Consider the following 27,155-nt stretch of genomic DNA (forward strand, 5'->3'; position numbering starts at 1 on the left):
AATAAATAGGACTCTTCATTGCCCTTAAAAAGTGTATTTTTGTTTTATTGTACAGACATTTTGTAATAAAGCATACCAACAGTAAGATGAGATACATATTTTATTGCAATGGGGGGAAAAAAGGAAACGCAAATTGCCCTGAATGGAAGTAAACACGATTGTACTAAAGTAGAGACAGCTGAGTAATAAATAGAGCCCATGAGAGCCAAAAATAACCCGGCAAAAGTGCCTTTATTTCCCCGTCTGGCACTGCACAAATCAAAAGTCTTATTTTGCGTCAGAGGTAAGCAGCGATGAGATTAAAAGCAATAACTGCTTGCAGTCCAGACAAAACCGAGTTAGGACTCACAAACAAAAAGAGAAAAGAGAAGTCACCTTCTGCTCTCTTCCAACACAGCATGCAATGACCCAGCTAGTACTTCTACACTTCTAATATTGTACACCTACAATACATGTTGGAGATTACTAAAATGTGCATGATCCAACATTTAACTAAGAAGTCGCATTAAGTAGGTGATTTTTCTATATTTTGGTTTATGGAAGAAAAAAACTACAAATATTTTGTAGTTTTAAACTTCCAAAACAAGGGTGAAAAAGGACGTGTGTAAACCACACACACACACACACACACACACACACACACACACACACACACACACACACACACACACACACACACACACACACACACACACACACACACAGTTCAGGAGGAGGAAGAGGACACAGACACATGAAAGAGCGTCTTAAATAAGAATTGTTCAAATCACCGTGGCGCCAAGGATACAAAGTAAAGGTGTGGGTCAACAACACTGCTTTTCAAAACAAAATTTGTATAAGAAGGCATGTAAAGCAAGAGCGTAAGCCCAGTGAGGAAACACTGGATGCGGAAAACATTGAGCGATACAAAAAGGCGTAGGTGTGAAAAGGTGCATGTGCAATATGACACAACTCTGCACAAGTCGCCTGCTCCTAAACACAACATGTTGGATGCCGACATCTTTGGGTGACGCCAGTGGTGAAAATTTTTGTTTTGGATCTTCAAGCAGAACGGAAAGCGCAGTCAGAGCGCTCCATCCAAATATGTGCTGGTTAAAACAAGGCAAAGTGAACACAATAAATAAGAGTTGGCATTTAAAATGTGCAGTAAGTAAATAGTACACATGATGTAACTGCAGGTGTGTGAGTCATGACAAAGGTGCTTGCACACGCAGGCGACGACGTCCATGCCTGCAAGCAAATGTGACATCTTCCTCCCGCACACAATACTTAGGTGATGATGGTGGTGAGGAAGAGGTGTGTGTAGGCAGTGAAAGAACATGCAGAGTGGATGGCGTCCTCAGTCTGCATCTTGTTCCTCTGCTGATGGGCAGTAAGTGAGCTCGGAGCTGTTCCATAACCACAAACCGGGAGCGATGGAAGTGGTCTGTGTGTCCGCCAACAGTCTGGCACAGTCCACCACGTGGCCAAAGGTGGCGCTGAAAGGCCATTTTTTACATTCCCAGAGAGCCGCCAAACTAGGGCGAGGACGAGGCGGTGGCGTGGTATTTGACGAAGGCGATGGCCGCCAACTCTTTGCAGAACTCCTCCAGCACGATCACCCCCTCCAGCAGAGTCATGTGATCCACGCTGCAAGGACACATCCGTGAGAGACGGGAACATAAGAGGGAGCCATGGTGTTGATGTACGTACTTGATGCCTTCTGGCTCCAGACCCAACAACCTCTTCCTCACCAGCAGGAGTTTAGGCGTAAAGTCTGGGATGCGCTGAATCCTCAACATGAGGTCACCAACAACCTGACACACACCAGGAACACGTCAACCACTTCCTTCCTCAGCAGGAGAAGCAAGACTGGGAACTCGGCACGGGCGGTATGGCCTACAGCTAGGGGTGTAACGGTACGTGTATTTGTATCGAACCGTTTCGGTACGGGGGTCTCGGTTCGGCACGCGGGTGTATCGAACAAGTTCGGAAGCAGAAGTCTTCAAAAGCTGCTCTGCTTTCTGCCTGTCTCTGCCTCATTGTCCCGCCCACACAACCATCTGATTGGTTACATACAAAGCCAATCAGCAGTGCGTATTCAAAGCGATGTAACAGCCAATCAGCAGTGCGTATTCAGCCTTCAGAGCGATGTAGTCAACCCTTCAGCATTGAGAACAAATATTCGTTTAGCAGGGGAGCAGCGGACTCTACCCAAATTATACTGAACACTTCCCAGTCACAACTATTACTAACATCACTATGGGCCCGTCGACCTTCTAGAAACTTAAACTGCAGCTCAGCTCGCTCACAGTATAAGCATGAAATGAAGGCTAGTTAGCTTTTAGCGTAACGTTAGCTCATTTTGCTGTGTGCGTGCGTGTGTGTGTTAGGGGCAGCAAAGCCCTGTCTGTTATTTCATTGAATTCTATTGTGTTTAGGGATGAATAGTCTCTCCTATTGCAATTGTACTATTTTTCAGCTAGTTACATGAATCATTAGTAATGTAGCAGCCTAGTTATAATAGCAGGTTCCCTGCTATCACATGTTGATAAAAACAACTTTTACATAATAAAAGTCAACTACATGCTTCCCAAATGCTGTAATAAATTAAGCATGATGAGTTGACATTAAACAGTTTCCATGGAGACTGTTTAATGTTGCACTTTTTATATGTAGAAGAAAGGTTTTGTCATTTTATTTAATCAAAGCAACAACTTGAGGCAGTTTCATGTGGATTAACGTGGGCAGAATTATTATAGTGTTCCCAATGTTAAAAGAATAAAGCCATTGTTTACAAATTTGGTAAATAAATAACCAAAAAATGTATATTTTGTTGTTTTCTTACTGTACTGAAAATGAACCGAACCGTGACCTCTAAACCGAGGTACGTACCGAACCGAAATTTTTGTGTACCGTTACACCCCTACCTACAGCGGATCTATTCAACTACATAATAAGAGGGCCACAGTTCCAAGACTCTCAAGGACTCAGGGGCCCGACATGAAAATGTGAATGTTTTGTCAAAGTGCCTCCACAGGTTAGATTTCTTTGAGACTGTGTACTTAATTGCAAAGTAAACAGATGGGCTTTCACACTGCACTGTCAATTCATTATTCTGCTCTCGCCACTGGTTTCCAGCATGTGCAGCTAGTTAACAGTATGAAGGAAAAAAAAAAGATCCAGTTTTTGTTGAGGATTGATGTTCCTTCTTTAGAATTATTTTCCTTACTTCATTTTATTTCTTTAGACTTCTTCCTTAAGGTTTGTAAGAGTGAACATATTAAAGTATATGTCCATTATGTACTCTAAGAAAATCCAATAGGAGGTTTAGTGTGAATATATTCAGACAACAACAAATGTTTACACATTCAGAAATTACACAACATTCAGCCACTAATGTATGTGACTTATCACTACTAGTGTTGTTGCCCTCTACTGGTCAAATTTAGCACTACATGTGTAAAACGAGCTTTGATTTGATTGGTTGATTTTTGTTACTCTCAGACAAAACACATGACCACAAATACAAAAGACATCACTAAGTCTGCAATTTCAACAAACTAAATATCTTTGTAAACAATATCTACTTACAAATGTTTTGTGATGAAGTTACACGCTAGGATTTCTACCAGTGCTGCTGCTCAATGGCTCCAGCACTTGCTTGGGGTAGAACATTCATACTTTATTGTCCAGTCGTTGTTAAAAGTCAGATTTTTGCAGATGATTTTGATTTTTTTCCCCCAAGGTTGAATAATAAGTCTTCTACTACTCACACCATTGCTGTTTCATTGTGAAACATATGCCTCGCTGTTGCCCCCTGCCAGGTGGCGGGAGTGCTCTAAACGTAATCAACCCTAGTTTTAATGGTTTCATAAGGCCTATTTGGGTGATTTTCGGTGGGCCAAATAAAAAGCTTGCGGGTCGCCAGTTCTAACCTCTCCTAGAATCTCCATCCATCCATTTCCTACCACTTGTCCCTCTCGGGCTGATCTTATCTAATTAACGTTATAATTTACAGCCTCATGGATGACCAAATATATATATATATAAATATATAAACATATATATATATATATACACATACATATATATATATATATATATATATATATATATACATATATATATATATATATATATATATATATATATATATATATATATATATATATATATATATATATATATATACTAGGGCTGTGAATCTTTGGGTGTCCCACGATTCGATTCAATATCAATTCTTGGGGTCACGATTCGATAATATATCGATTTTTTCGATTCGATTTGATTCTCAATTCAAAAACGATTTTTTTCCCTGATTTAAAAGGATTCTGTATTCATTCAATACATAGAATTTCAGCAGGATCTACCCAGGTCTGCTGACATGCAAGCAGAGTAGTAGATTTTTGTAAAAAGCCTTTATAATTGTAAAGGACAATGTTTTATCACCTGATTGTAATAATGTAAATTTGTTTTAACTATTAAACGAACCAAAAATATGACTTATTTTATCTTTGTGAAAACATTGGACACAGTGTGTTGTCAAGCTTATGAGATGCGATGCAAGTGTAAGCCACTGTGACACTTTTTATTTTATTTTTATAAATGTCCAATGATAATGGCAATGAGGGATTTTTAATCACTGCTATGCTGAAATTATAACTAATATTGATACTGTTGTTGATGATATTTTGTTATATTTTTGTTTCAATACTTTTGGTTTGTTCTGTGTCGTGTTTGTGTCTCCTCTCAAGTGCTTTGTTTATTGCAGTTCTGAGTGTTGCTGGGTCAGGTTTGGTTTTGGAATTGGATTGCATTGTTATGGTATTGCTGTGTATTGCTTAAAAAAAAAAAAAAAAAAAATCCATCCATCCATTTACTACCGCTTATTCCCTTTTGGGGTTGCGGGGGGCACTGACGCCTATCTCAGCTACAATCGGGCGGAAGTCGGGGTACACCCTGGACAAGTCTCCACCTCATCGCAGGGCCAACACAGATAAACAGACAACATTCACACTCACATTCAAACACTAGGGCCAATTTAGTGTTGCCAATCAACCTATCCCCAGGTGCATGTTTTTGGAAGTGGGAGGAAGCCGGAGTACCCGGAGGGAACCCACGCATTCACGGGGAGAACATGCAAACTCCACACAGAATAATCGATTAAAAAAAAAAATTAGAATCTATTCTGAATCGCACAACATAAACGATTCGATTCGTATTTGAATCGATTTTTTCCCACACCCCTAATGTATACATATGTAATTATATATATATATATATATATATATATATATATATATATATATATTTAAATATATACATATATATATATATATATATATATATATATATATATATTTAAATATATACATATATATATATATATATATATATATATATACATATATATAAATCGCAATATACAATGTCACATATCAGATAATAGAACCATTTAAAAACTGGTTACAAGGCTCCTAAATTAGCTGCTGATACTGAGATTTTTTTAAATATAATTTGAATCATGTAATTTAACAAAAACGCAGGAAGAAGGTGTAACAATATCAATTAATATTTAGATGTCTTCATTCGTTTTTATTGCATACAATAATTGACATTGTACACATGCATTCTAGTGTCTAAGACCTGTCATCATCACAAAGTTGACCAACAAAAAAAGCAAGGGGCTGAAGCAGTTAGTCAAGCTGACAGGAATCCATTTTTCTTGCAGTTCAGCAATGTGCAAAATAATTAAACAAAAGCCTAAATTATTATTGGCTCTCATTTCCTGAATTTGTAAATTAAAAAAATGACCAAAAAACTAATTTGTGATGACAACATATATATTATTATCTCTGTTATTTACTACATACCAAAATTAAACTTGGTATCGTTACTTCAATATGTGCATCGATCTGTTACATTCCAGAGGTCTAGCTTAGCGGTTAGCTATGCTTTTTCTATGCTTCTATGGTGTGGAGTCTATCATGTTTAGCTAGTCCTTGTCCCCTAGTCCTCCCAGTTATAATACTACTTGTGAGAAACTCTGTTTTATTCTGCCATGGAAGAAAGGATTGTTGATTTAGAAACCGCACTGTGGAGCGACACTAGTTGCTACTTTGCTCGCGAGGTCAATACGTATAGAATATGTCATCAACCTGCATTATCACGATATGACGATAGTTTTAAAAGCTCTGTCATCAGCCAGATTTATTTCCAATATTTGGTATCGCACAACCCGACTAAAAACATTTTTGTGTGTGTAGGATGAGCAGAAGCATGAAACAAGACACCATCACTGCAGAAACACGAAACAAGACACCGTCACTGCAGAAACACAAGCACTAAAAACAACAACAACATAACAGAAACTGACCCTGACGATGACGGAGAACAAAGACCTGCATCCAGGAGCCAGGTTGATGTAAGGGTCCAGCAGGTACTCGTGCAGGTGAGGGTGTGGTAACAAAGACAGTTTGGACAGAACTGCAGTCACCTGCAGGTTGACGTCATATGGCTGGAAGACAAAAACAACATATTTCTAACATTTGAATTTATGTGCACAGTGAAAGTGCTTTTATGGTTATTATTATTTTTACGACTATTTTCATATTTCCACTCTGGGACTCAAGTCGAGCAGATTGTAATCAGTCTCAGATCATTAAGATTCCAATGTATATTTTAAAGCGGTAATGAGTCGAAAGGTTGTTAGAGGAAGAAAAGAAACACAACCTAAAGATCTTACACGGATAAAAATGCTCACTTTTGATGGAACACTTTATTGCTGGGGTCAAAGGCATATCTGATAAGGACGATCATTTGTTCTGTTAGAAATGATTTGCATAAAAAGCTTACAGGTTATGTTTGAGTAGCATTTCAACATTCCGGTTAGCCTTAAGCTTCACAACAAAAAGGTTATTGTTTGAAATTTCAGCTAAGAGATGCATGGCGTGGCTCGGTTGGTAGAGCGGCCATGCCAGCAACTTCAAGGTTCCAACTTCCTAGCCCCATAGGTTGTGTCCTTGAGCAAGACACTTCACCCTTGCTCCTGATGGGTTGTGGTTAGGGCCTTGCATGGCAGCTCTCGCCATCAGTGTGTGTGTGAATGGGTAAATGTGGAAGTAGTGTCAAAGCGCTTTGAGTACCTTAAAGGTAGAAAAGCACTATACAAGTATAACCCATTTACCATTTACTGTAATGCTTGCATAGCTTCACACACACACAGGGCAAACACAAGCATGTTGTGTTAAGTGGAGATGCTTAATTGTTCCTACACATGAGTGGGAATGCTTCTTGGTCTAAAAGTGCTCTGTGATTTTTTTTGGTATCATAAAAGTGTAAAAATAAGCCAACTAGTGTTCATATTATGATAATAAAGAATTTGCAGATTGAAATATGACTCATTTTCACATTCAAGTTTTGCATTAGAGTTGTGCAATACATACCATATGAATTTGGCTGACAACAGAGCTTGTAATACTATTACCATGTCAGGATAATGCTGGTTGATGTCACATTCTAGCTGTGTACGCACATTTGACAGCAACTAGTGAACGGCCGCGTCCTCAATGCAATGAAGCGTCTTCGCCAGCGAGGTGGCGGCGAACTAATCCTTACCTATATGGCGGCAAATAAAGAATGTTTCTTGCAAGTACTGGAGGACGAGGAATATCGGTTCTTTTTCAGAACAGGTTCTCAGTGAATAATTCCTGTGAATGGCTTGCCATTTTGTCAAGCGATTTTCTAATCAATTCTTCCAGGCAGGGAAGACGTCATTACGCAACTTGCATACTGCATAGTGACATTAGAACTCAAAGTGGCAATGCCTGGTCAAAACAAACACTGACATTTTACAAGAGAAGTTTGCAATAGCGCTACCTGTATAAATTATAGGGCTGCTAATTCATCAAGAGGAGGAGATGTGAGCAATATGCTGAAACATTTTAACACACAGCATGCAATAATTATAAACGAAAGTCACGTTTTCAAACCGCTCTGATCTCATTCCAGGCAACAGTAATGCTAGCACGTCATCTGAGTAAAACAGGTAGTAACTCACTGCCTATCACTGGATGTGAATTCTTTCTGCCCACTGGGTGTGAGTTTTCCTTGCCCTTTTGTGGGCTCTTCCGAGGATGTTGTAGTCGTAATGATTTGTGCAGTCCTTTGAGACATTTGTGATTTGGGGCTATATAAATAAACATTGATTGATCGATTGATTAGCGCTATTATTTGTAAAATTGGAATGAATGCCTTCTCATTTAGATGAGCATGACAAGAAACAGATTCTGACCGGATTTGAGGCGGGCAGTTCCCACTTCAGTTTACGTCTACCGCTAGACGAAGGTCACCGAGCAGCGACTAATTTTGCGAAAGCTTGCATCTATTTGCTACAGTAGACACTCCTAATTTTGGGTAGGTGAATGAAAAGTTGCACGTTTTACCCCTCACCCAGATTTTCTCTCAGTCATTATATTCCATCCATCAATCCATTTTCTTCCACTTATCCAAGGTCGGGTCGTGGGGGAAGCAGCCTAAGCAAAGAAGCCCCAGCCACTTTGTCCAGCTCCTACCGGGGGATTCCGAGGCGTTCCCAGGCTAGCCAGGAGACATAGTCTTCCCAACGTGTCCTGGGCCTCCTGCTGGTTGGAAATGCCCAGGTGGCATCCTGAGCTGGCTCCTCTCAATGTGGAGGAGCAGCGGCTTTACTCTGAGTTCCTCCCGGATGACAGAGTTTCTCACCCTATCTCTAAGGGAGAGACCCGCCACCCGGCGGAGGAAACTCATTTCGGCCGCTAGTACCCGTGATTTTGTCCTTTCGGTCATAACTCAAAGCTCATGACCATTGGGGAGGATGGGAACGTAGATCGACCGGTAAATTGAGAGCTTTGCCTTCCAGCTCAGCTCCTTCTTCACCACAACGGATTGATACAGCGTCCGCATTACTGAAGACGCCACACCGATCTGCCTGTCGATCTCACGATCCCCTCTTTCCTCACTCGTGAGCAAGACTCCTAAGTACTTGAACTCCTCCACTTGGGGCAAGATCTCCTCCCCCACTTGGAGATGGCACTCCACCTTTTCCCGGGCGAGAACAATGGACTCGGACTTGGAAGTGCTGATTCTCATCCCAGTCGCTTCACACTTGGCTGCGAACCGATCCAGTGAGAGCTGAATATCCTGGCCGGTTGAAGCCAGCAAGACAGCATCATCTACAAAAAGCAGAGACCTAATCCTACAGCCACCAAACCGGATACCCTCAACGCCCTGACTGCACCTAGAAATTCTGTCCATTAAAGTTATGAACAGAATCGGTGACAGAGGGCAGCCTTGGCGGAGTCCAATCCTCACTGGAAACGTGTCTGACTTACTGCCGGCAATGCGGACCAAGCTCTGACACTGATCATAAAGGAAGCGGACCACCACAATCACACAGTTCGATACCCCATACTCTCTGAGCATTCCCCACAGGACTTCTCGGGGAACACGGTCGAATGCCTTCTCCAAGTCCACAAAGCACATGTAGACCTGTGCTCCTATGCACCCTCAAGAAGCCGCCGAGAGTATAGAGCTGGTCTACCGTTCCACGACCAAAACAAAAAACAAACTTTTCCTCCTGAATCCGAGGTTCGACGATCCGGCGTAGCCTCCTCTCCAGTACAACTGAATAGGCCTTACCGGGAAGGCTGAGGAATGTGATCCCACGATAGTTGGAACACATCTTCCGGTTCCCCTTCTTAAAGAGACGAACCACCACCCCGGTCTGTCAATCCAGAAGTACTGCCCCCGATGTCCACGCGATGTTGCAGAGTCTTGTCAACCGAGATAGAATCCAGAGTCTTAAGGAACTCCGGGCGGTTCTCATTCACCCCTGGGGCCTTGCCACCAAGGAGCTTTTAACTACCTGGGCAACCTCAGCCCCAGAAATAAGAGAGCCCACCACAGATTTCCCAGGCACTGCTTCCTCATAGGAATACATGTTGGTGGGATTGAGGAGGTCTTCGAAGTACTCCCCCCACTGATCCACAACATCCGCAGTCTAGGGTCAGCAAAACACCATCCGCACCATACACGGTTTTGACAGTGCACTGCTTCCCCTTCCTGAGGCGGCGGATGGTGGTCTAGAATCACTTCGAAGCGGGAAGTCGTTTTCCATGGCTTCCCCAAACTCCTCCCATGTCCGAGTTTTTGCCACAGCGACCGCTGAAGCCGCACTTCGCTTGGTCTGTCGGTACCTGTCCGCTGCCTCGGGAGTCCCATGAGCCAAAAGGACCCGATAAGACTCTTTCTTCAGCTTGACGCCATCCCCCACTGCTAATGTCCACCAGTGGGTTCTAGGATTACCGCCCCAACAGGCACCAACCTCCTTGCGGCCACAGCTTTAATCAGCCGCCTCGACAATAGAGACATGGAACATGGTCCACTCGGACTCAATATCCAGCGCCTCCCTTGTGACATGTTCAAAGTTCTTCCGGAGGTGGGAATTGAATCTTTCTCCGACAGGAGACTCTGCTAGATGTTCCCAGCAGACCCCCAAAATGCGTTTGGGGATTCCAGGTCTGTACGGCATCCTCCCCCACCATCGGAGCCAGCTCACCACCAGGTGGTAATCGGTAGAAAGCTCTGCCCCTCTCTCTTCACCTGAGTGTCCAAAAACATGAGGCCGCAACTACAAAGTCAATCACACAACTACAAAGTCAGTCATGGAACTGGGGCCGAGGGTGACCTGGGGCCAAGTACACATATGGACACCCTTATGTTTGAACATTGTGTATGTTATGGACAATCTTTGACGAGAACAAAAGTCCGATAACAAAGCACCACTTGGGTTCAGATCCACGCGGCCATTCTTCCCAATCACGCCTCATTGTTATTGTTATTATATATCACGCCGCAGTCATTATATTATACACAGGCATGTGATATGACCACAATGAAAAAGACTGAAAAAATTTCCGGGGATCTAGGGGACGAAAGCCCCCAGACAAGTCCAGGGCGGTGCCCTGGTGGAGAGACAAGGAGGGCAACGCCCCCCGAAGCTCCTGATTTTCACATGCTAAAATTAACAAAGACAGCACCATTTGAAGAAAATATTTTTGTGTTTAAAGACATGAAAACATCATTAATAGAACATACACGGAACATCGGGGGTGCTGATTAAAGCTTAAATATCTTGGAAAATAATCAAATCTTGATTTTATTTCCCGTACAATATTGCCACTGCGGTTCAATAAAAAAAATGTTTTCAATGTCCTTTTCTCGTTTATTTTTCAACAAACAACCATTAAATCAGTATATGCAATATATAATATTGGATTCATTGGACATCTTTGTTCTTCTAAATAATACAATTAAAAATATACTAAATACTTGCAGTGCACGTAATCACCTGCATTTGAACACCAGTAAAACTAAAGTGATTGACTTACGGCGGTCAGTTCAACCACACACACTGGTAAACATCCAGAGAACAGATGTAACAAGTGGACTCATTTAACCTTCCTCTTGTGTTAGCTTTATGTTACCATCTCCTATGTCAACGGGTCGGTTTTGACCCATGTCTTAAATCAATTGTAAAATACACTAAAAACAATGATCTATCATCCAATTTGTTTCTCATCTCTTGGTTACCTTGTTAGGCTTCCTTATCCATGAAAATATTGGTTTTAATATTTTTGTTGTGGGCCATTGAGCCTTTCTTTTGTCAGTATACCCCTTGATTTCAATTTTTTTTTAAATGGTAAAACAAACAATAATAATGGATTAGATTTATATCGCGATTTTCTATTGTTATAAACTCAAAGCGCTCACAGAGAAGTGGGAACCCATCATTCATTCACACCTGGTGGTGGTAAGCTACATCTGTAGCCACAGCTGCCCTGGGGTAGACTGACGGAAGCGTGGCTGCCAGTTTGCACCTACGGCCCCTCCGACCACCACCAATCATTCATTCATCATTCATTCACCAGTGTGAGCGGCACCGGGGGCAAATGGTGAAGTGTCCTGCCCAAGGACACAACGGCAGCGACTTTGATGTCAACAGGTGGGAAGCGAACCTGCAACCCTCAGGTTTCTGGCACGGCCGCTCTACCCACTACGCCATGCCGCCCCAAGAGAATCTCAAGAGATTCGTATAAATAAATAAAATGTTGTTGTGTTACCTGCATATTACTGAGGGGTATTAGAACACATCTCTTAAATAAATTTGTTTTATTTATTTTTTCATTTTAATAATTCTAACTATAGTAACATCTATGGTGTTACGGGTCAATTTCGACCCATATATATTTACTTCAAGAAAAAGACTAAAACTTACTTTTTTCAGCAACAGAACTTCAACATCAAACAAACAACAACCAATCAAGCAAATCAAACCAATAGAAATAGATTACTGGTTCCAAAACTAATACAAAACAAAATCAGGGAAAAGTCTCTGTGTGTAAGAACTTGCATGTGTATATGTGTGTGTTTACATGCAAGTGTGGCAAAAAGTGACACATTTAGTGTGTTCTTTGCAGAGATATTTCTTGCAGTTGAAGCACAATACGTTTGTCTTTCTCCTTCCTGCTTGGGCAGACCTGACACCTCTTTTTTTTGAGAATCAGGGGGCCTGAGTGGAGTTGTGGCACTGGCTGTTTTGGTTGGTGTTGAGCCAGAGCTGGCTGAGGAGTATGCTGGCATGTAACTCACCAGTCATTACATATACGACAAACACATGGCAATTTCATTCAAGAGATATGTTGCTCGTTAACGCGCATATTTTTCCGTGATTATCAAGTGTTGTTAAACTATTTCGCCTTGAAGTCAAACACCAGTAATATTTGCTTGTGGCTTTTTTGCGTTAGCCAACTGGCTAGTTAGCTTAAGAGTTAGCATTGAAGCAAACATACACACACTGCTTCACTGTAATGACCGAGGGCGTTGTTTATCTAACATTATGGAACATTAAATGTCCACATTTCCGGTTGTGGTGTTAAGTCCAGCACTGTAGTGTCCACCTTACCTCGGCCCACAGTTCGGGGACGAACGATCTATCTCCCAGGTCGCGAAGAGGTTCATAGGCACGGGCATGCCACCGGAGCCCGAGCCCAGGACTATAGCCCCGGCTAAGGATCTGGTCGGGAGCGTTGTCGGTGCTGGTAGTACTTATTTTTGACATGTTTATCAAATTATTTTACTCGTGAAGCGTCCTTTCTCTCGAGAACCGAGATCGTTTACATTTGGAAAATGGCGGTAATAAAGTCATCATTCATAACAGATGTCCTGATTGGTCACAAGGAACATATCGACCAATTAACTACGGCGTAATATAAGTTACGTCTCGATTACAAAAGAAGAATCAGCAAGTAAACGAATCTTGACTTATGTTTGGGAAAAATGCGGAAGATAATTATTTTTTTCTCCCCGAGATTAAAAAAGACAGAATTCCGATTTAAGACGGAAAAATCACATGCCTGTATACAGGTGAAACTCAAAACATTTGAAAATGGTGTACCAGTCCATTCATGTCAGCAATTAACTTCAAACGTGAAACTAATATATGATACTGACTCATTACACTTTGAGAAACCCCACATTTTCTGAGATGTTCAATTCAAGGTTTTCATATAGTATTCCTCACAAAAATTCAATAAAGGTTTGACATATCTCACTTTGCATGTAATAAGTTATTATCAGGTTACTGTTACATTCTTGTTTAATTTCCACATGATTTGAACATTTATTTATCTATTGATTTTTTAAGTACCTTTTTTTCTTCTATGCTACGTACGTGACTTCACTGCAGGCTTTCTATGGTCATGTTACCTCTAAACTAAACAAAATTGAAACTATTCCACCTTTTTTTTCCCAAATAAGAATCTATAAGAGAAACGCTAAGGAACCAAATCATGAAGCTGAATCGAAATTGGAAAAATCTTATCAATTCCCATCCCTACTGACCGTTAAACTAAAACTCTTTACGTAAACAGGTGGGCGGATTGATATGAATATTGACAGTCACGATAGCAAGTACTGTATAATACAAGAATATAGTCGATATTATAGTGGTTAGATCGATATTTGTACTATCAGAAATGTGTTTTTTTGTTTACAATCTGGGGAAATAGGTCCCTGGACACAAAAGGGATTTAGGGGCAAAAGGCAAAGGATTTAAATCAGAGCAAATAGTAGTTTTTGCTAATGTTTATTTATTTTGCACTATTTAACTTATCTTGCTCAAAATATTGAGGGAATAAAATGGATGGATGGAATAAAATAATTGAAATATTTAATTAACATTGTTACACAGTTTTTGTCGGATTATAATTGTGATAAAAATTTATTAATTCTATGACCAGCTGGTACGACTAAACTCTGCTCCCTGTAACTACTCTGTATTGGATCTATTTCCAACTTTGTAGTATTACCCAACACTAATATAAAGTATCCAAACAACAGAAGAGTAAGTGTTTGTTACATTTGAAGTGTAGATAGAACATGTTATGACAAAAAGTAATCAATTATTACTAGTAAATCAGCTAGTATATTAATAATGGTTTTGAAAAAATAATTTAACCAGAAATTACACAATATGTTACTGCATATGTGTTCGGTTGTCAGTCAAAATGGCTGCACCAGATGTACGTTGGTAAACCTCACTCTTTAAATGCTTTAAATAGGGTTAGCAGCTCTGGTTGTTAACCTAGTGTTTCGCACGAATCCTCTCAATAAATGAATGGGTTATACTTGTATAGCACTTTTCTACCTTTAATGTACTCAAAGATCTTTGACACTATTTCCACACACACCCACACTCACTCACTCGCACACTCAGTCACTCACACACTCATACACTAACACACTCATACACTCTCTGAAGGCGGGAGCTCCCATGCAGGGCGCTAACCACGACCCATCACGAGCAAGGGTGAAGTGTCTTGCTCAAGGACTCAACGGACGTGACTAGGATGGTAGAAGATGGGGATTGAACCAGGAACCCTCAGGTTGCATGCACGGCCACTCTCCCAACCGCGCCACGCCGTCCCCAATCAGACGGTCTTGTATGGGTAAGAGCAATACGCAACGCATAGGCCGTTCCACATACGTCAAAACCTAAAATTTGGAGCTTTTCTAACTTGATTCGAAATGGTCCTACAATCATTTATGTCACCAATAAAACATTGTGACATATATCATTATTGGAGAAGACTGCATTAAATAACGCAATATAGATTTTAGACCATATTGCCCTTTGCTTATTTGCATGTGACCTTTGATCCATACTTTAATAAAAAAATTTTTGTTCCAAATTTTGGCTTCTTAGATAATTTGGAGTTCAGAGTTTCCACTTGAGCTTGACGTTCTCACGCCGCTAAATGTTCTCCAGTTTTTGTACTGGTTGTTATTGTAATGTGCAAGTGTCCCTACCAATAAGGACATAATAGAAAATGTGAAAGATATTTCCATACTGACCTGATCTAAAATGCGACCCATCCTATCAAAGAGGACCTTCAGGAAGTGACCCTCAAAGAATGGCAGTTCCAAGTCGCATTTTTCAAAAGGTTTTGGAGTTCCTCTCCAGTCCCAACGGTGACACACACCACAATAATCTCGGAACTAAGGAAATAATTCAAATTAGAAAGATTCTGTGTTGGACATGTCCATGATATGAGCGCTTTGAGAGTTCACCTGTCTGTGAGCATCTCTGAGGTAGGTGTCATAACCACTGCCTTCCACTTGGTACGACGACTTGGCCTCGTCAGGCACCAAACACAGGAAACTACAAATTGTGTCAGTCAACACATTAAAACACTAAAATAATCCACATTTAGTATTTATGATTGTGAGCAGCCTACAAACCTGTTGACAATCTTGTGGACTTCGGTTTTGCCCTCAGACTTGCAGTGGTCCGGGCTTTGCGACGGTGAGGAGCTGAGCCAATCGGAACCAGAGAGTCTGCTATCTGGAGAAAGGTCATCACCAAACAGTGGATCTTCTTCCAGATCTCTGAAGAGCAAATAGACGTATGGAACAAAAAGGTCACACATTGATAATGTAACCGTATATGGGTCGATGGCTTCATTGCAATTGCATGACAATTAGACCCTGTCATCGCACGATCAACATTCAGTCTAGCACCCATGAGCAGGTACCAAAATAGATTTATTTTTAAAGATGAAAAGCTAGCATGATGTTTTATGATATTAGTTTTAGTACATGTATGATTTTGTACTGTAAAAGTCCTAAGAATTGCACTACTGCTTTACAACTTAATTTAATGCCATCCCTCTTCATTATTATGATTCCACCTCATCATAAATAGATAATTTCATAACATCTGAAAACACTTCCTAAATTTGAAACAGCATGCTGGTGCTTTCATTTTATTCACTGTTGAATGTGTGTACAAAGATCTCCCAGGGCCGTGCTTACACAGCATCATGAGGTTGGCCGTTTTCAATGGGTTCTCGCTCCTCTGGAGGTTTGTTCTCCAGGTAGTTTCTTTCTTCCAGGTTGCGCAGTACTAAATTGTGTAGGATGTGCTGGTCGGGCTTCTGGATGAGCTGCTCAAAGAGCCGCAGCGTCATGATGCTGATCTGCAGACAAGGGAGTAAAAGGAAGAGGATCAGCTGTAAGTGGAACACGGCAGTAAGAAGCCAAGTAGGCGAAAGCTGTCGCAAATGTCTCAGATATGATTCATTTTCCATTTGTGCAAAGACAATATGCACAATGTCTCTGTCAGATATTTGTGTGCTTTTGGTTAATAAAATGAGTCACTGGAACTCTTTGTTTTTGGACACGACAGGTGGCAATTGAAGAACAAAAATAAAAACAGTGGTATCTCAGTTTTTATGAACCTCGGTTTTAAGGTCAACATTTCCACCAAAAATCTAATTTTAGTACTATTTACCATATGTTGTGACTCAGTTTTTACATTTTCAAAGAGTACGGCTTCAAAAAAGCCACCATAGTCAAATAGTTGTGTCATACAGTTTTAGTTCAATCAAAGTTAGCAAGTCTTTCTCCTGTCCTCCCTCAAAAAAGTATTCAATAAAAAGGTCAAAGCTTTGTTTTGTGATACTAATCAGTTTTGATCCTTATTTTTTACTTCTGTATGTATATATATCTGCACTGCAACCATATCATATCCCCATTGTGGATAAATAAAGTATATGATATCCTAAGATACATTTTAATCAAGCAAAACAACAAGAGGTCTTGAAAAGCCCATTTCCTGACGTAATAATGGAAGTTACACAAATGAGAACACGTAGGATGATAAAGGTGATGAGGACCTCGTCTGACAAGTGATCACAGTGTTCGATGAGTCTGTGTCTGAGGGGATTCTGAGCAAGAGCAGCTGGACTCTCTGCCTCTGCGTCCTCGCCCAACAGGAAGTATACCATCTCCTGCAGCAGCGCCTCTGACGTCACCTGCTTGATGATCCTATTCAGCATGGCTGTCGAGGTGAGGATGCCAACTTCAGACCTACAGTGCGTCCAAGCACATTAGGATGCGTGTTTGAAACACAGGACGTTTGATGGACATACGTTTGCATAAGCTGCGGCTCCATCACGGACACAAGGAATCTTTCACGCACTGCTTTGGCCATCACAGAGGCCGCTGACTGCAAAGACAAAACAATACTTGTTTTAACAGAGTCCATTATGGCAACAAAGTGACATATCCACACACACACATCAAGCATTCACTGTAAATAAAACCTTCTGAGCTTCTTTAATAAGCTGGTCGCAGTAATCCAGCCAAGAGAGGAAGGAGATGAGAGGCCTCTTCCCTGCAAACACTGCAGTATCCTCCTTCACGTTATATACATCCAGACTGCAAACAAAACAAAATCAGTATCAGAACATTTACTGTGTGATTACAAGTGTAGTAGAAAACAGAAAAAACGTTTACCCCCAGTTAATACTCTCCACAGTCTCAATGTCCAAAGGGTCGATAGATGGTGGAAGGGCTTTGTAGAGGGTAACCAGCCTGTCGGTTAGAAGCTTACAAAGCTCCGTGTTCTCAGTTAAACACCTGGCAGCGGCAAGTTCCGGCAAACTGACCAGCAGCATGAGGCCTTCACAAGCCTTCACCACAATTCTGCCATCCTGAACAGTGGACGCAAATCATCAATAATGTAAATAAAATAAAAAAGAAAGTAAAATGCTACAAATGTGGCTTACTCACAGGGCTCTTTGTAAGATTGAGCAGGGAGGAGACCAGATTATAATTGTTGTTATTTGTTGGACTAGAGCTGGAGGAAGCAGCTTGCGTGACCTCAGTGCACGCAGCATTCGCTTGACCCGTGTCTGGAGCCAACGCATTCTCCTTCACCTCGTCCGCACAGCCAGGATTCTTGTTCTCATTTCTCCTTGACTTATTCTACAAAAATAATAATTGTTCCAGAATGTCCTGACTATTAATGTTAAGCTTTTATATACAATCAAACAGAATACTAATACCTTTTCCAAAACGCTACCTACCTCAAGGAAAAAGTTGACAAGATACGGATCCTGCTTCAGTTTAGCACAAACTATACAAAGAAACTGAATCTCTTCATTTTCTGTAGGAGCAGCAAGCACGTCCCCACACAGACGGATCAGTTTCTAGCAGAAACATGTTAAAAATGTGTTACACAACTTGTCCCGTGGCAAATGTCTTTCAGGAAGGCACTATTAAAAAGAGTGTAAATGCTGATTCCAGAGTTGACAAACTTCAAAAATGTTATTAGTACGCCCCCACCACCTTCTAATTTTTTCTACATCTATTTGTAAAAAGTCTGAATCGAGATATATTTTTCTCATTACATTATACTTTTTGCCAATCTTTACTGCGTTTTAGTTTAAATTTATTCCTAAAATGTACCGTGGGCCAATAAAAAACAACACACGGGCCACAAATGGTCCCTGGTTGGCACTTGGGACACCTCTGCTTTTACAGCTCTTAGTCAGGGGTGTGACTTGACCTCAACTCTGAAAGCAATTACAACTCTTGTTGACTATTTAGCTAGTTAGCTTCCTTCGTCAAGCGCGAACAATGGCAGTCAAGGAGCTAAGCAAGGCCTCACAACAGTCACTTGTATTGCAAATTTTGAGTAGAAGGCTTAAAAACAGTGGGCTGTGCAAACTTTAAATGAGTTGTATAACACTAGAAATTATGTGGGGAGGTGAGCGCTAATGTGGCGTTTGAAACAGGAGCAAAATCGAAGTTTAGTATCAAATGTATTCAAGGATCAAAATGCATGCGTGTTAACAGGTCCGTAATTCACACCTGAACTGGCCTGTGAACATTGATATGTGGCAGGAGAGGCTGGCGGATGTGTGCAAGCAGCTTTGTGTAGTATGTCAGGACTTGCTGCTTCATTCCTGGAGGGCACTGATGAAAAGCCAGCAATCAAACATCTGTTGTACTGAAAACATCTTCCCACACAAACAAATCACACTCATAGTTTTACAGAATGTTCGGTTACATGTAAGTTGATTGAAATACAGTCAATCTTTTGTAAAACAATAAATGAAGCATGACGGTCTTACATCTGCCTTGCCCAAAGTGTAAAGAGTCTCTAGGATCTTATGATGTAACAGATACTCCATGCAGGGTCCTGTCTCTCCAGACTCCCGCTCCTCTTCCTCCTGACTCAGAATGTCCAGCATCTGTTCCAGGTGGGATGGAATGTTGGTGTCTGTAACTGGGGCTTTGTCATCTTTGAGTGGGAAAAAATATATGTTAATGGGCCACAATATAATTATTTCAAAAAGCCTAATTCAAATCGTCTTCATAGTTGGACGTTTTAGTATGTGGTGTACTTTCTCGTTTTATCTAACTTGCGCATAAAGTAATCCAAAGTACAAACGAACCACAGCTTGCACCAAGTGAAAGACAAAAGTAGCGTGGTGTCAGACTAGCAAATGGCACATTGTATTATCCAAAAACATGATAATCTTGCAGAGATCAGATGAGGTAAACATTGCTTTACATTTTTTTAAAGAAAGAGGTTCTGATATTGAAATTTGCCGAAGTGTGATGCAACTTGCAATCGTTACATTTTTCTTCACAAGGGATTTTTTTTCCCAGCTATTCCTACATTATGTGAATATTTTGATGGACTGCGGAAAGCTTTGTGACCAACCCATTGGGCAAAAAAATCCTAATCACGATTAATTGATTACATTTGAAAACATGCATATTTATTGTACCACCAAAACAATAAATATAGTTTAAATAAAATAATATAAATTAGTAAAGAATAAACTACAACTAGCAAAATGGTAATCATAGCGATAACAGTATATTAAACTAACAATAGCAATATAAAAAAAACAATAAAATTATTATTTTTTTGGTTTCACTGTTTTTTTGTGTTTTTTACCTTTCAAACTTATTTTACCACCATAGAGTGTGTGCATTTTGAGTAAAATGAAATGTTTGTTAATTAAATGCAAAAATCCTTACATTTATTGGTGCACTACATCTTTGGACAATTTGACGAGTACTCTAAGTCAGAGCAGGCCTGGGCAATTATTTTGACGCGGGGGGCCAAATTTAGAGACAACAATGTGTCTGGGGGCCGGTGTATCTATTTTTAGGAACACTGATACCAAACCTCACAATAATGTCTGATTGAATGCTAAAAACGTCATCACAGACCGCCTTAAAAAACGGAATGGAATTTCATCATTTGTTTACTGAAACAGCCAGAATGTATATGAAAATAAAGAATGTGGGATTTACAATATTAACGATGAACGATAAAACGCTGAATATTGACAACATATGTACGCAAACTACCCTCTTGATCGACATATTTTACAATCAAGCGAAACGCAACAAAAATGCAACAAACACTACAAAATATGAACGTAAAGGGTACAAAAAACACCACCTAGAATCTGATATATCACTAAGCTTTAGAAATTTGCTGTGAAAATCTCCCAGGTCTGGGTCAGAGCATAATCATTTTGTAAATGGATCAATAAGTAATACTTTTTAAAACCTTTATTTTATTAGCAAAGTCAGAACAGATGTTGCACACTGCACTATTATTGTAAAGAGGGGAAGTGTGCTGTGCTGTGCTGTTCTTCTAAACTTGAGGACAGAAGAAGCTACTCACTTAAAGCTGTTAAACATTTTTTTTAAAGCGCGCCTCTCAAGTTGCGACCACTGTTAGATCATTGTTGTTACATGGATTATGTTGTTACAAAAACACAAGCAGATGAGATGTGTTGTGTGTGTATGGATTATTTTTGCATTAACTTTGCAGTTTAATTGTTGTTTCAAATGACCGTCTCAACATTTGCATGTTTTCCCCATGACTGGGTGGGTTCCCCCTGTACACATCGGTTTTCTCCCATCTCCAAAGACATGCACCTGTGGATAGGTTGATTGGAAACAAGAAATTGGCCCTATTGTTTGAATGTGAATGTTGTCTGTCTATCTGAGTTGGCCCTGCGATGAGATGGCGACTTGTCCAGGGTGTACCCCGCCTTCTGCCCGAATGCAGCTGGTAAAAGATCCAGCCACCCCCCACGACCCAGAGAGGGACAAGTGGTAGAAAATGGATGGATGGACATTTACATTGTTTATCATAACGGGTTGGTTCAGCGTTTCAGGGATAAATGAGAGCTATCGGACACATTAGTTTCCCAAACAAATATTTCTTCTCCACACAATAACAATGTTGATTCCCCTGATATTATTAAGTGTTTATCAGCGGAATCGGTTCCAATTATGTGACTCCATCAACAGTTACGTGAATGCGGAAATCATGCTTACTTTTTTGTTGAGTTTAGTGATTATTATGTATACCAGTGCTGTATCAAAAAGTAGCAACCATGGTGACTCCCAAACTCCTCGGGGACAAGCTCTATTTTCACTTATTCGCTCATCTTTTCACCATCGGAAGCTCCAGAATTTGTATGCACATTTGTCATCTATATATCCATTTTGTAGACTTCCGGTAGACTACTGCTTGCTCTAACAAGCAATAACATAGTGTGCGAGGCCTGTTTTGATTTGACAGTTAATCTAAACATTTAAAAAAGGGTGCAAACAATGCCATCAGGCTAAAGCCTTACACAATTATGGGTTTTAATCTCTAAGAATGTCAACTATTTGACATGCTGGCTGTGCATGGCTCATACAAAACAAATGGCGCATACGTTTTTGGATTAGTTGCTGCTTATTTATTTAGACTGATCTTACCTGAAGTCTCAATGTAATAATGCGTAATGGCCTTCCAGTGATAGACAAAGTCTTCCTGCAGCGGCAGCGATGGAGCAAGCTGAAAATTTACAAAATGTAAAGAGTAAATTCTACATGCAGACATTTCAAGTCACAAGAGCAAACAGCAACATGTAAAGTGGAATTCAAAGTACTATGGGTGTAACGATTGATCGATACATTGATAGATCGATTTATATTCTTATATTTCAAGTATATCGATCTGTGCTCCGCAAGTTTGCCTTTCAGAAGGTAGGTATGCATTTAAGATTGTTTCAAAAGGAAATCTAATGATTTTATCAATACTAGAAAAGAGAAAAAATTGGATTTAACAAAGGCAAACAGGCGAATACTCCTCTCTGAGCTGCAACCTTATCGTGGTAGAGGAGTTTGCGTGTCCCAATGATCCTAGGAGCTATGTTGTCCGGGGGCATAAAGCCCCCTGGTAGAGTCTCCCAAGGCAAACAGGTTCTAGGTGAGGGATCAGACAAAGAGCAGCTCGAAGACCTTTATGAAGAAGAAAAATCATGGACCCAGATTTCCCTTGCCCGGACGCGGGTCACCAGGGCCCCCCTCTGGAGCCAGGCCCGGAGGTGGGGCACGATGGCGAGCGCCTGGTGGCCGGGCCTGTTCCCATGGGGCCCGGCCGGGCACAGCCCGAAGAGGCAACGTGGGTCACCCCTCCAATGGGCTCACCACCCATAGCAGGGGCCATAGAGGTCGGGTGCATTGTGAGCTGGGCGACAGCCGAAGGCAGGGCACTTGGCGGTCCGATCCTCGGCTACAGAAGCTAGCTCTTGGGACGTGGAACGTCACGTCACTGGGGAGGAAAGAGCCTGAGCTAGTGCGCGAAGTCGAGAAATTCCGGCTGGATATAGTCGGACTCACTTCGACGCACAGCAAGGGCTCTGGAACCACTTCTCTCGAGAGGGATTGGACCCTCTTCCACTCTGGCGTTGCCGGCAGTGAGAGGCGACGGGCTGGGGTGGCAATTCTTGTTTCCCCCCGGCTCAAAGCCTGTACGTTGGAGTTCAACCCGGTGGACGAAAGGGTAGCCTCCCTCCGCCTTCGGGTGGGGGGACGGGTCCTGACTGTTGTTTGTGCTTATGCACCAAACAGCAGTTCAGAGTACCCACCCTTTTTGGGAACACTCGAGGGAGTACTGGAAAGTGCTCCCCCGGGTGATTCCCTTGTCCTACTGGGAGACTTCAACGCTCACGTTGGCAGCGACAGTGAAACCTGGAGAGGCGTGATTGGGAAGAATGGCCGCCCGGATCTGAACCCGAGTGGTGTTTTGTTATTGGACTTTTGTGCTCGTCACAGTTTGTCCATAACAAACACCATGTTCAAACATAAGGGTGTCCATATGTGCACTTGGCACCAGGACACCCTAGGCCGCAGTTCCATGATCGACTTTGTAGTTGTGTCATCGGATTTGCGGCCTCATGTTTTGGACACTCGGGTGAAGTGAGGGTCGGAGCTTTCTACCGATCACCACCTGGTGGTGAGTTGGCTGCGATGGTGGGGGAGGATGCCGGACAGACCTGGGAGGCCCAAACGCATTGTGAGGGTCTGCTGGGAATGTCTGGCAGAGTCTCCTGTCAGACAAAGTTTCAAATCCCACCTCCGGAAGAACTTTGAACATGTCACGAGGGAGGTGCTGGACATTGAGTCCGAGTGGACCATGTTCCGCACCTCTATTGTCGAGGCGGCAGATCGGAGCTGTGGCCGCAAGGTAGTTGGTGCCTGTCGGGGCGGCAATCCTAAAACCCCTAAAACCAGCGGTGAGGGATGCCGTCAAGCTGAAGAAGGAGTCCTATCGGGTCCTTTTGGCTCATAGGACTCCGGAGGCAGTGGACAGGTACCGACAGGCCAAGCGGTGTGCAGCTTCAGCGGTCGCGGAGGCAAAAACTCGGACATGGGAAGAGTTCGGGGAAGCCATGGAAAACGACTTCCGGACGGCTTCGAAGCGATTCTGGACCACCGTCCGCCGCCGCAGGAAGGGGAAGCAGTGCACTATCAACACCGTGTATGGTGCGGATGGTGTTCTGCTGACCTCGACTGCGGATGTTGTGGATAGGTGGAAGGAATACTTCGAAGACCTCCTCAATCCCACCAACACGTCTTCCTATGAGGAAGCAGTGCCTGGGGAATCTGTGGTGGACTCTCCTATTTCTGGGGCTGAGGTCGCTGAGGTAGTTAAAAAGCTCCTCGGTGGCAAGGCCCCAGGGGTGGACGAGATCCGCCCGGAGTTCCTTAAGGCTCTGGATGCTGTGGGGCTGTCTTGGTTGACAAGACTTTGCAGCATCGCGTGGACATCGGGGGCGGTACCTCTGGATTGGCAGACCGGGGTGGTGGTTCCTCTCTTTAAGAAGGGGGACCGGAGGGTGTGTTCCAACTATCGTGGGATCACACTCCTCAGCCTCCCCGGTAAGGTTTATTCAGGTGTACTGGAGAGGAGGCTACGTCGGATAGTCGAACCTCGGATTCAGGAGGAACAGTGTGGTTTTCGTCCTGGTCGTGGAACTGTGGACCAGCTATATACTCTCGGCAGGGTTCTTGAGGGTGCATGGGAGTTTGCCCAACCAGTCTACATGTGCTTTGTGGACTTGGAGAAGGCATTCGACCGTGTCCCTCGGGAAGTACTGTGGGGAGTGCTCAGAGAGTATGGGGTATCGGACTGTCTTATTGTGGCGGTCCGTTCCCTGTACGATCAGTGCCAGAGCTTGGTCCGCATTGCCGGCAGTAAGTCGAACACATTTCCAGTGACGGTTGGACTCCGCCAAGGCTGTCCTTTGTCACCGATTCTGTTCATAACTTTTATGGACAGAATTTCTAGGCGCAGTCAAGGCGTTGAGGGGTTCCGGTTTGGTAACCGCAGGATTAGGTCTCTGCTTTTTGCAGATGATGTGGTCCTGATGGCTTCATCTGACCGGGATCTTCAGCTCTCGCTGGATCGGTTCGCAGCCGAGTGTGAAGCGACCGGAATGAGAATCAGCACCTCCAAGTCCGAGTCCATGGTTCTCGCCCGGAAAAGGGTGGAGTGCCATCTCCGGGTTGGGGAGGAGACCCTGCCCCAAGTGGAGGAGTTCAAGTACCTAGGAGTCTTGTTCACGAGTGAGGGAAGAGTGGATCGTGAGATCGACAGGCGGATCGGTGCGGCGTCTTCAGTAATGCGGACGTTGTACCGATCCGTTGTGGTGAAGAAGGAGCTGAGCCGGAAGGCAAAGCTCTCAATTTACCGGTCGATCTACGTTCTCATCCTCACCTATGGTCATGAGCTTTGGGTCATGACCGAAAGGATAAGATCACGGGTACAAGCGGCCGAAATGAGTTTCCTCCGCCGTGTGGCGGGTCCCTCCCTTAGAGATAGGGTGAGAAGCTCTGCCATCCGGGAGGGACTCAAAGTAAAGCCGCTGCTCCTTCACATCGAGAGGAGCCAGATGAGGTGGTTCGGGCATCTGGTCAGGATGCCACCCGAACGCCTCCCTAGGGAGGTGTTTAGGGCACGTCCAACCGGTAGGAGGCCACGGGGAAGACCCAGGACACGTTGGGAAGACTATGTCTCCCGGCTGGCCTGGGAACGCCTCGGGATCCCCCGGGAAGAACTAGACAAAGTGGCTGGGGAGAGGGAAGTCTGGGTTTCCCTGCTTAGGCTGTTGCCCCCGCGACCCGACCTCGGATAAGCGGAAGATGATGGATGGATGGATGAAACAGGCGAATAGAACTCAATAGACTTGAAGTCTATTTGCCCAACTGTGAAGCCATCAAAACAAAAACGGCGGCTAGCTACAGTGGTAGAGAAAGCTCATGACAAACGCAAACGCCACAAGACAATATCATTAATTACAACACAAAAACGTTCAGCTACAGCATGATCGCAACAGCCACAACAGAGACAATTGACACAACATCATAATATAGAGCAACAACACAACATTAAGCCAAAAGACACGACCAACACATCGAAAGTGAGAGCGAAGCAAGTTAGGGCGACGCACCAACTTCTGGAGCAGAACAATTGGCAGCCAAGGAGAGGTCATCTCGTCAGAAACAAATACAGTAAATACAAGAGATGAATCAAGGAGGCTATGGAAATTAGAAATCGAGGGGCCAAAACGATCACCAGGGATGAGGGGCATACATGCTTCTGCACACCTGGAACGATGTCTGCCATCTACAATGCCAGGGCACAGGACTGATATTTGGCTGGGTTAGGGATTGTTTAGCAGGTAAATCTACTCTTGAAATGGTGGTTACTATACTTTAATTTAATATGTGAGGAGAAAAGGTTTCCTCCTATTAATTGAACCTAAAGTGTTGGTTGTTCTTTATTCAAATAAGATCTGAATGTATTGGCCATTAAATGTTGTTTACTTTATCGTTTGTATCCATCATTTATATGTACATCATTTCCTTACAAAAATAACAGGAATTTAGGAAAGTTTTAGTGTCCGGTATACAGTAATTATTTCAGTCACCCTGGTTGATTTTTTTGCAAAAAAGTTACAAAACCGATTTGAACTCACTGAATCATTCACATGACCGAAAGAATATGATCGCAGATACAAGTGGCCAAAATGAGTTTCCTCAGAAGAGATAGGGTGAGAAGTTCAGTCACCCGAGAGAGACTCGGAGTAAAGCCGCTGCTCCTTCGCTAGAGAAGGAGCCAGACTAGTTGGTTCGGGCATCTAAGTGCGAATGCCTCACGAGCGTCTCCCTAGGGAGGTCTTTATTGCACGTCCCACGAGGAGTAGACCCCGGGGCATGCCAAGGACCAGATGGGGGGATTACATCTCCTCTCTGACCTGGGAGCGCCTTAGGATCCCCCAGGAAAAGGTTGCTAATGTTGCTCTGGAGAGGGAAGCCTGGGGCTCTCTGCTGGAGCTGTTGTGCCTGCGACCCGATTCCGGATAAGCAGTTGTGGATGGATGGATGGATGGATGGATGGATGGATGAATAATATC

At 42.7% G+C, this 27,155-nt stretch overlaps 1 protein-coding gene across 2 annotated transcripts in view; it reads right to left on the reverse strand.

Moving 5' to 3' along the window:
• Positions 1–82: 82 nt before the first annotated feature.
• The window catches only part of fhip2a (FHF complex subunit HOOK interacting protein 2), a 30,222-nt gene continuing 3,149 nt past the window's right edge, over positions 83–27,155 (reverse strand). Inside the window, exons 2-17 of one of the 2 annotated variants that reach the window (XM_061910709.1) lie at positions 22,171–22,249; positions 19,503–19,672; positions 19,240–19,344; positions 18,453–18,575; positions 18,157–18,351; positions 17,881–18,077; positions 17,688–17,802; positions 17,514–17,590; positions 17,259–17,451; positions 16,396–16,559; positions 15,823–15,969; positions 15,652–15,742; positions 15,436–15,579; positions 6,359–6,499; positions 1,693–1,796; positions 83–1,629 (exon numbers count right to left, since the gene is read on the reverse strand). In XM_061910709.1, coding sequence (XP_061766693.1) covers positions 1,518–1,629; positions 1,693–1,796; positions 6,359–6,499; positions 15,436–15,579; positions 15,652–15,742; positions 15,823–15,969; positions 16,396–16,559; positions 17,259–17,451; positions 17,514–17,590; positions 17,688–17,802; positions 17,881–18,077; positions 18,157–18,351; positions 18,453–18,575; positions 19,240–19,344; positions 19,503–19,672; positions 22,171–22,249 — 2,157 coding nt within the window. In that variant the 3' untranslated portion in view covers positions 83–1,517. Of the gene's footprint in view, positions 1,630–1,692; positions 1,797–5,556; positions 6,281–6,358; positions 6,500–15,435; positions 15,580–15,651; positions 15,743–15,822; positions 15,970–16,395; positions 16,560–17,258; positions 17,452–17,513; positions 17,591–17,687; positions 17,803–17,880; positions 18,078–18,156; positions 18,352–18,452; positions 18,576–19,239; positions 19,345–19,502; positions 19,673–22,170; positions 22,250–27,155 lie in introns of those variants that run through there. The other variant, XM_061910710.1, reaches the window with a different exon arrangement.

The sequence above is a fragment of the Nerophis ophidion genome, linkage group LG09, assembly GCF_033978795.1.
Source record: "Nerophis ophidion isolate RoL-2023_Sa linkage group LG09, RoL_Noph_v1.0, whole genome shotgun sequence".
Classification (NCBI taxonomy): Eukaryota; Metazoa; Chordata; class Actinopteri; order Syngnathiformes; family Syngnathidae; genus Nerophis; species Nerophis ophidion.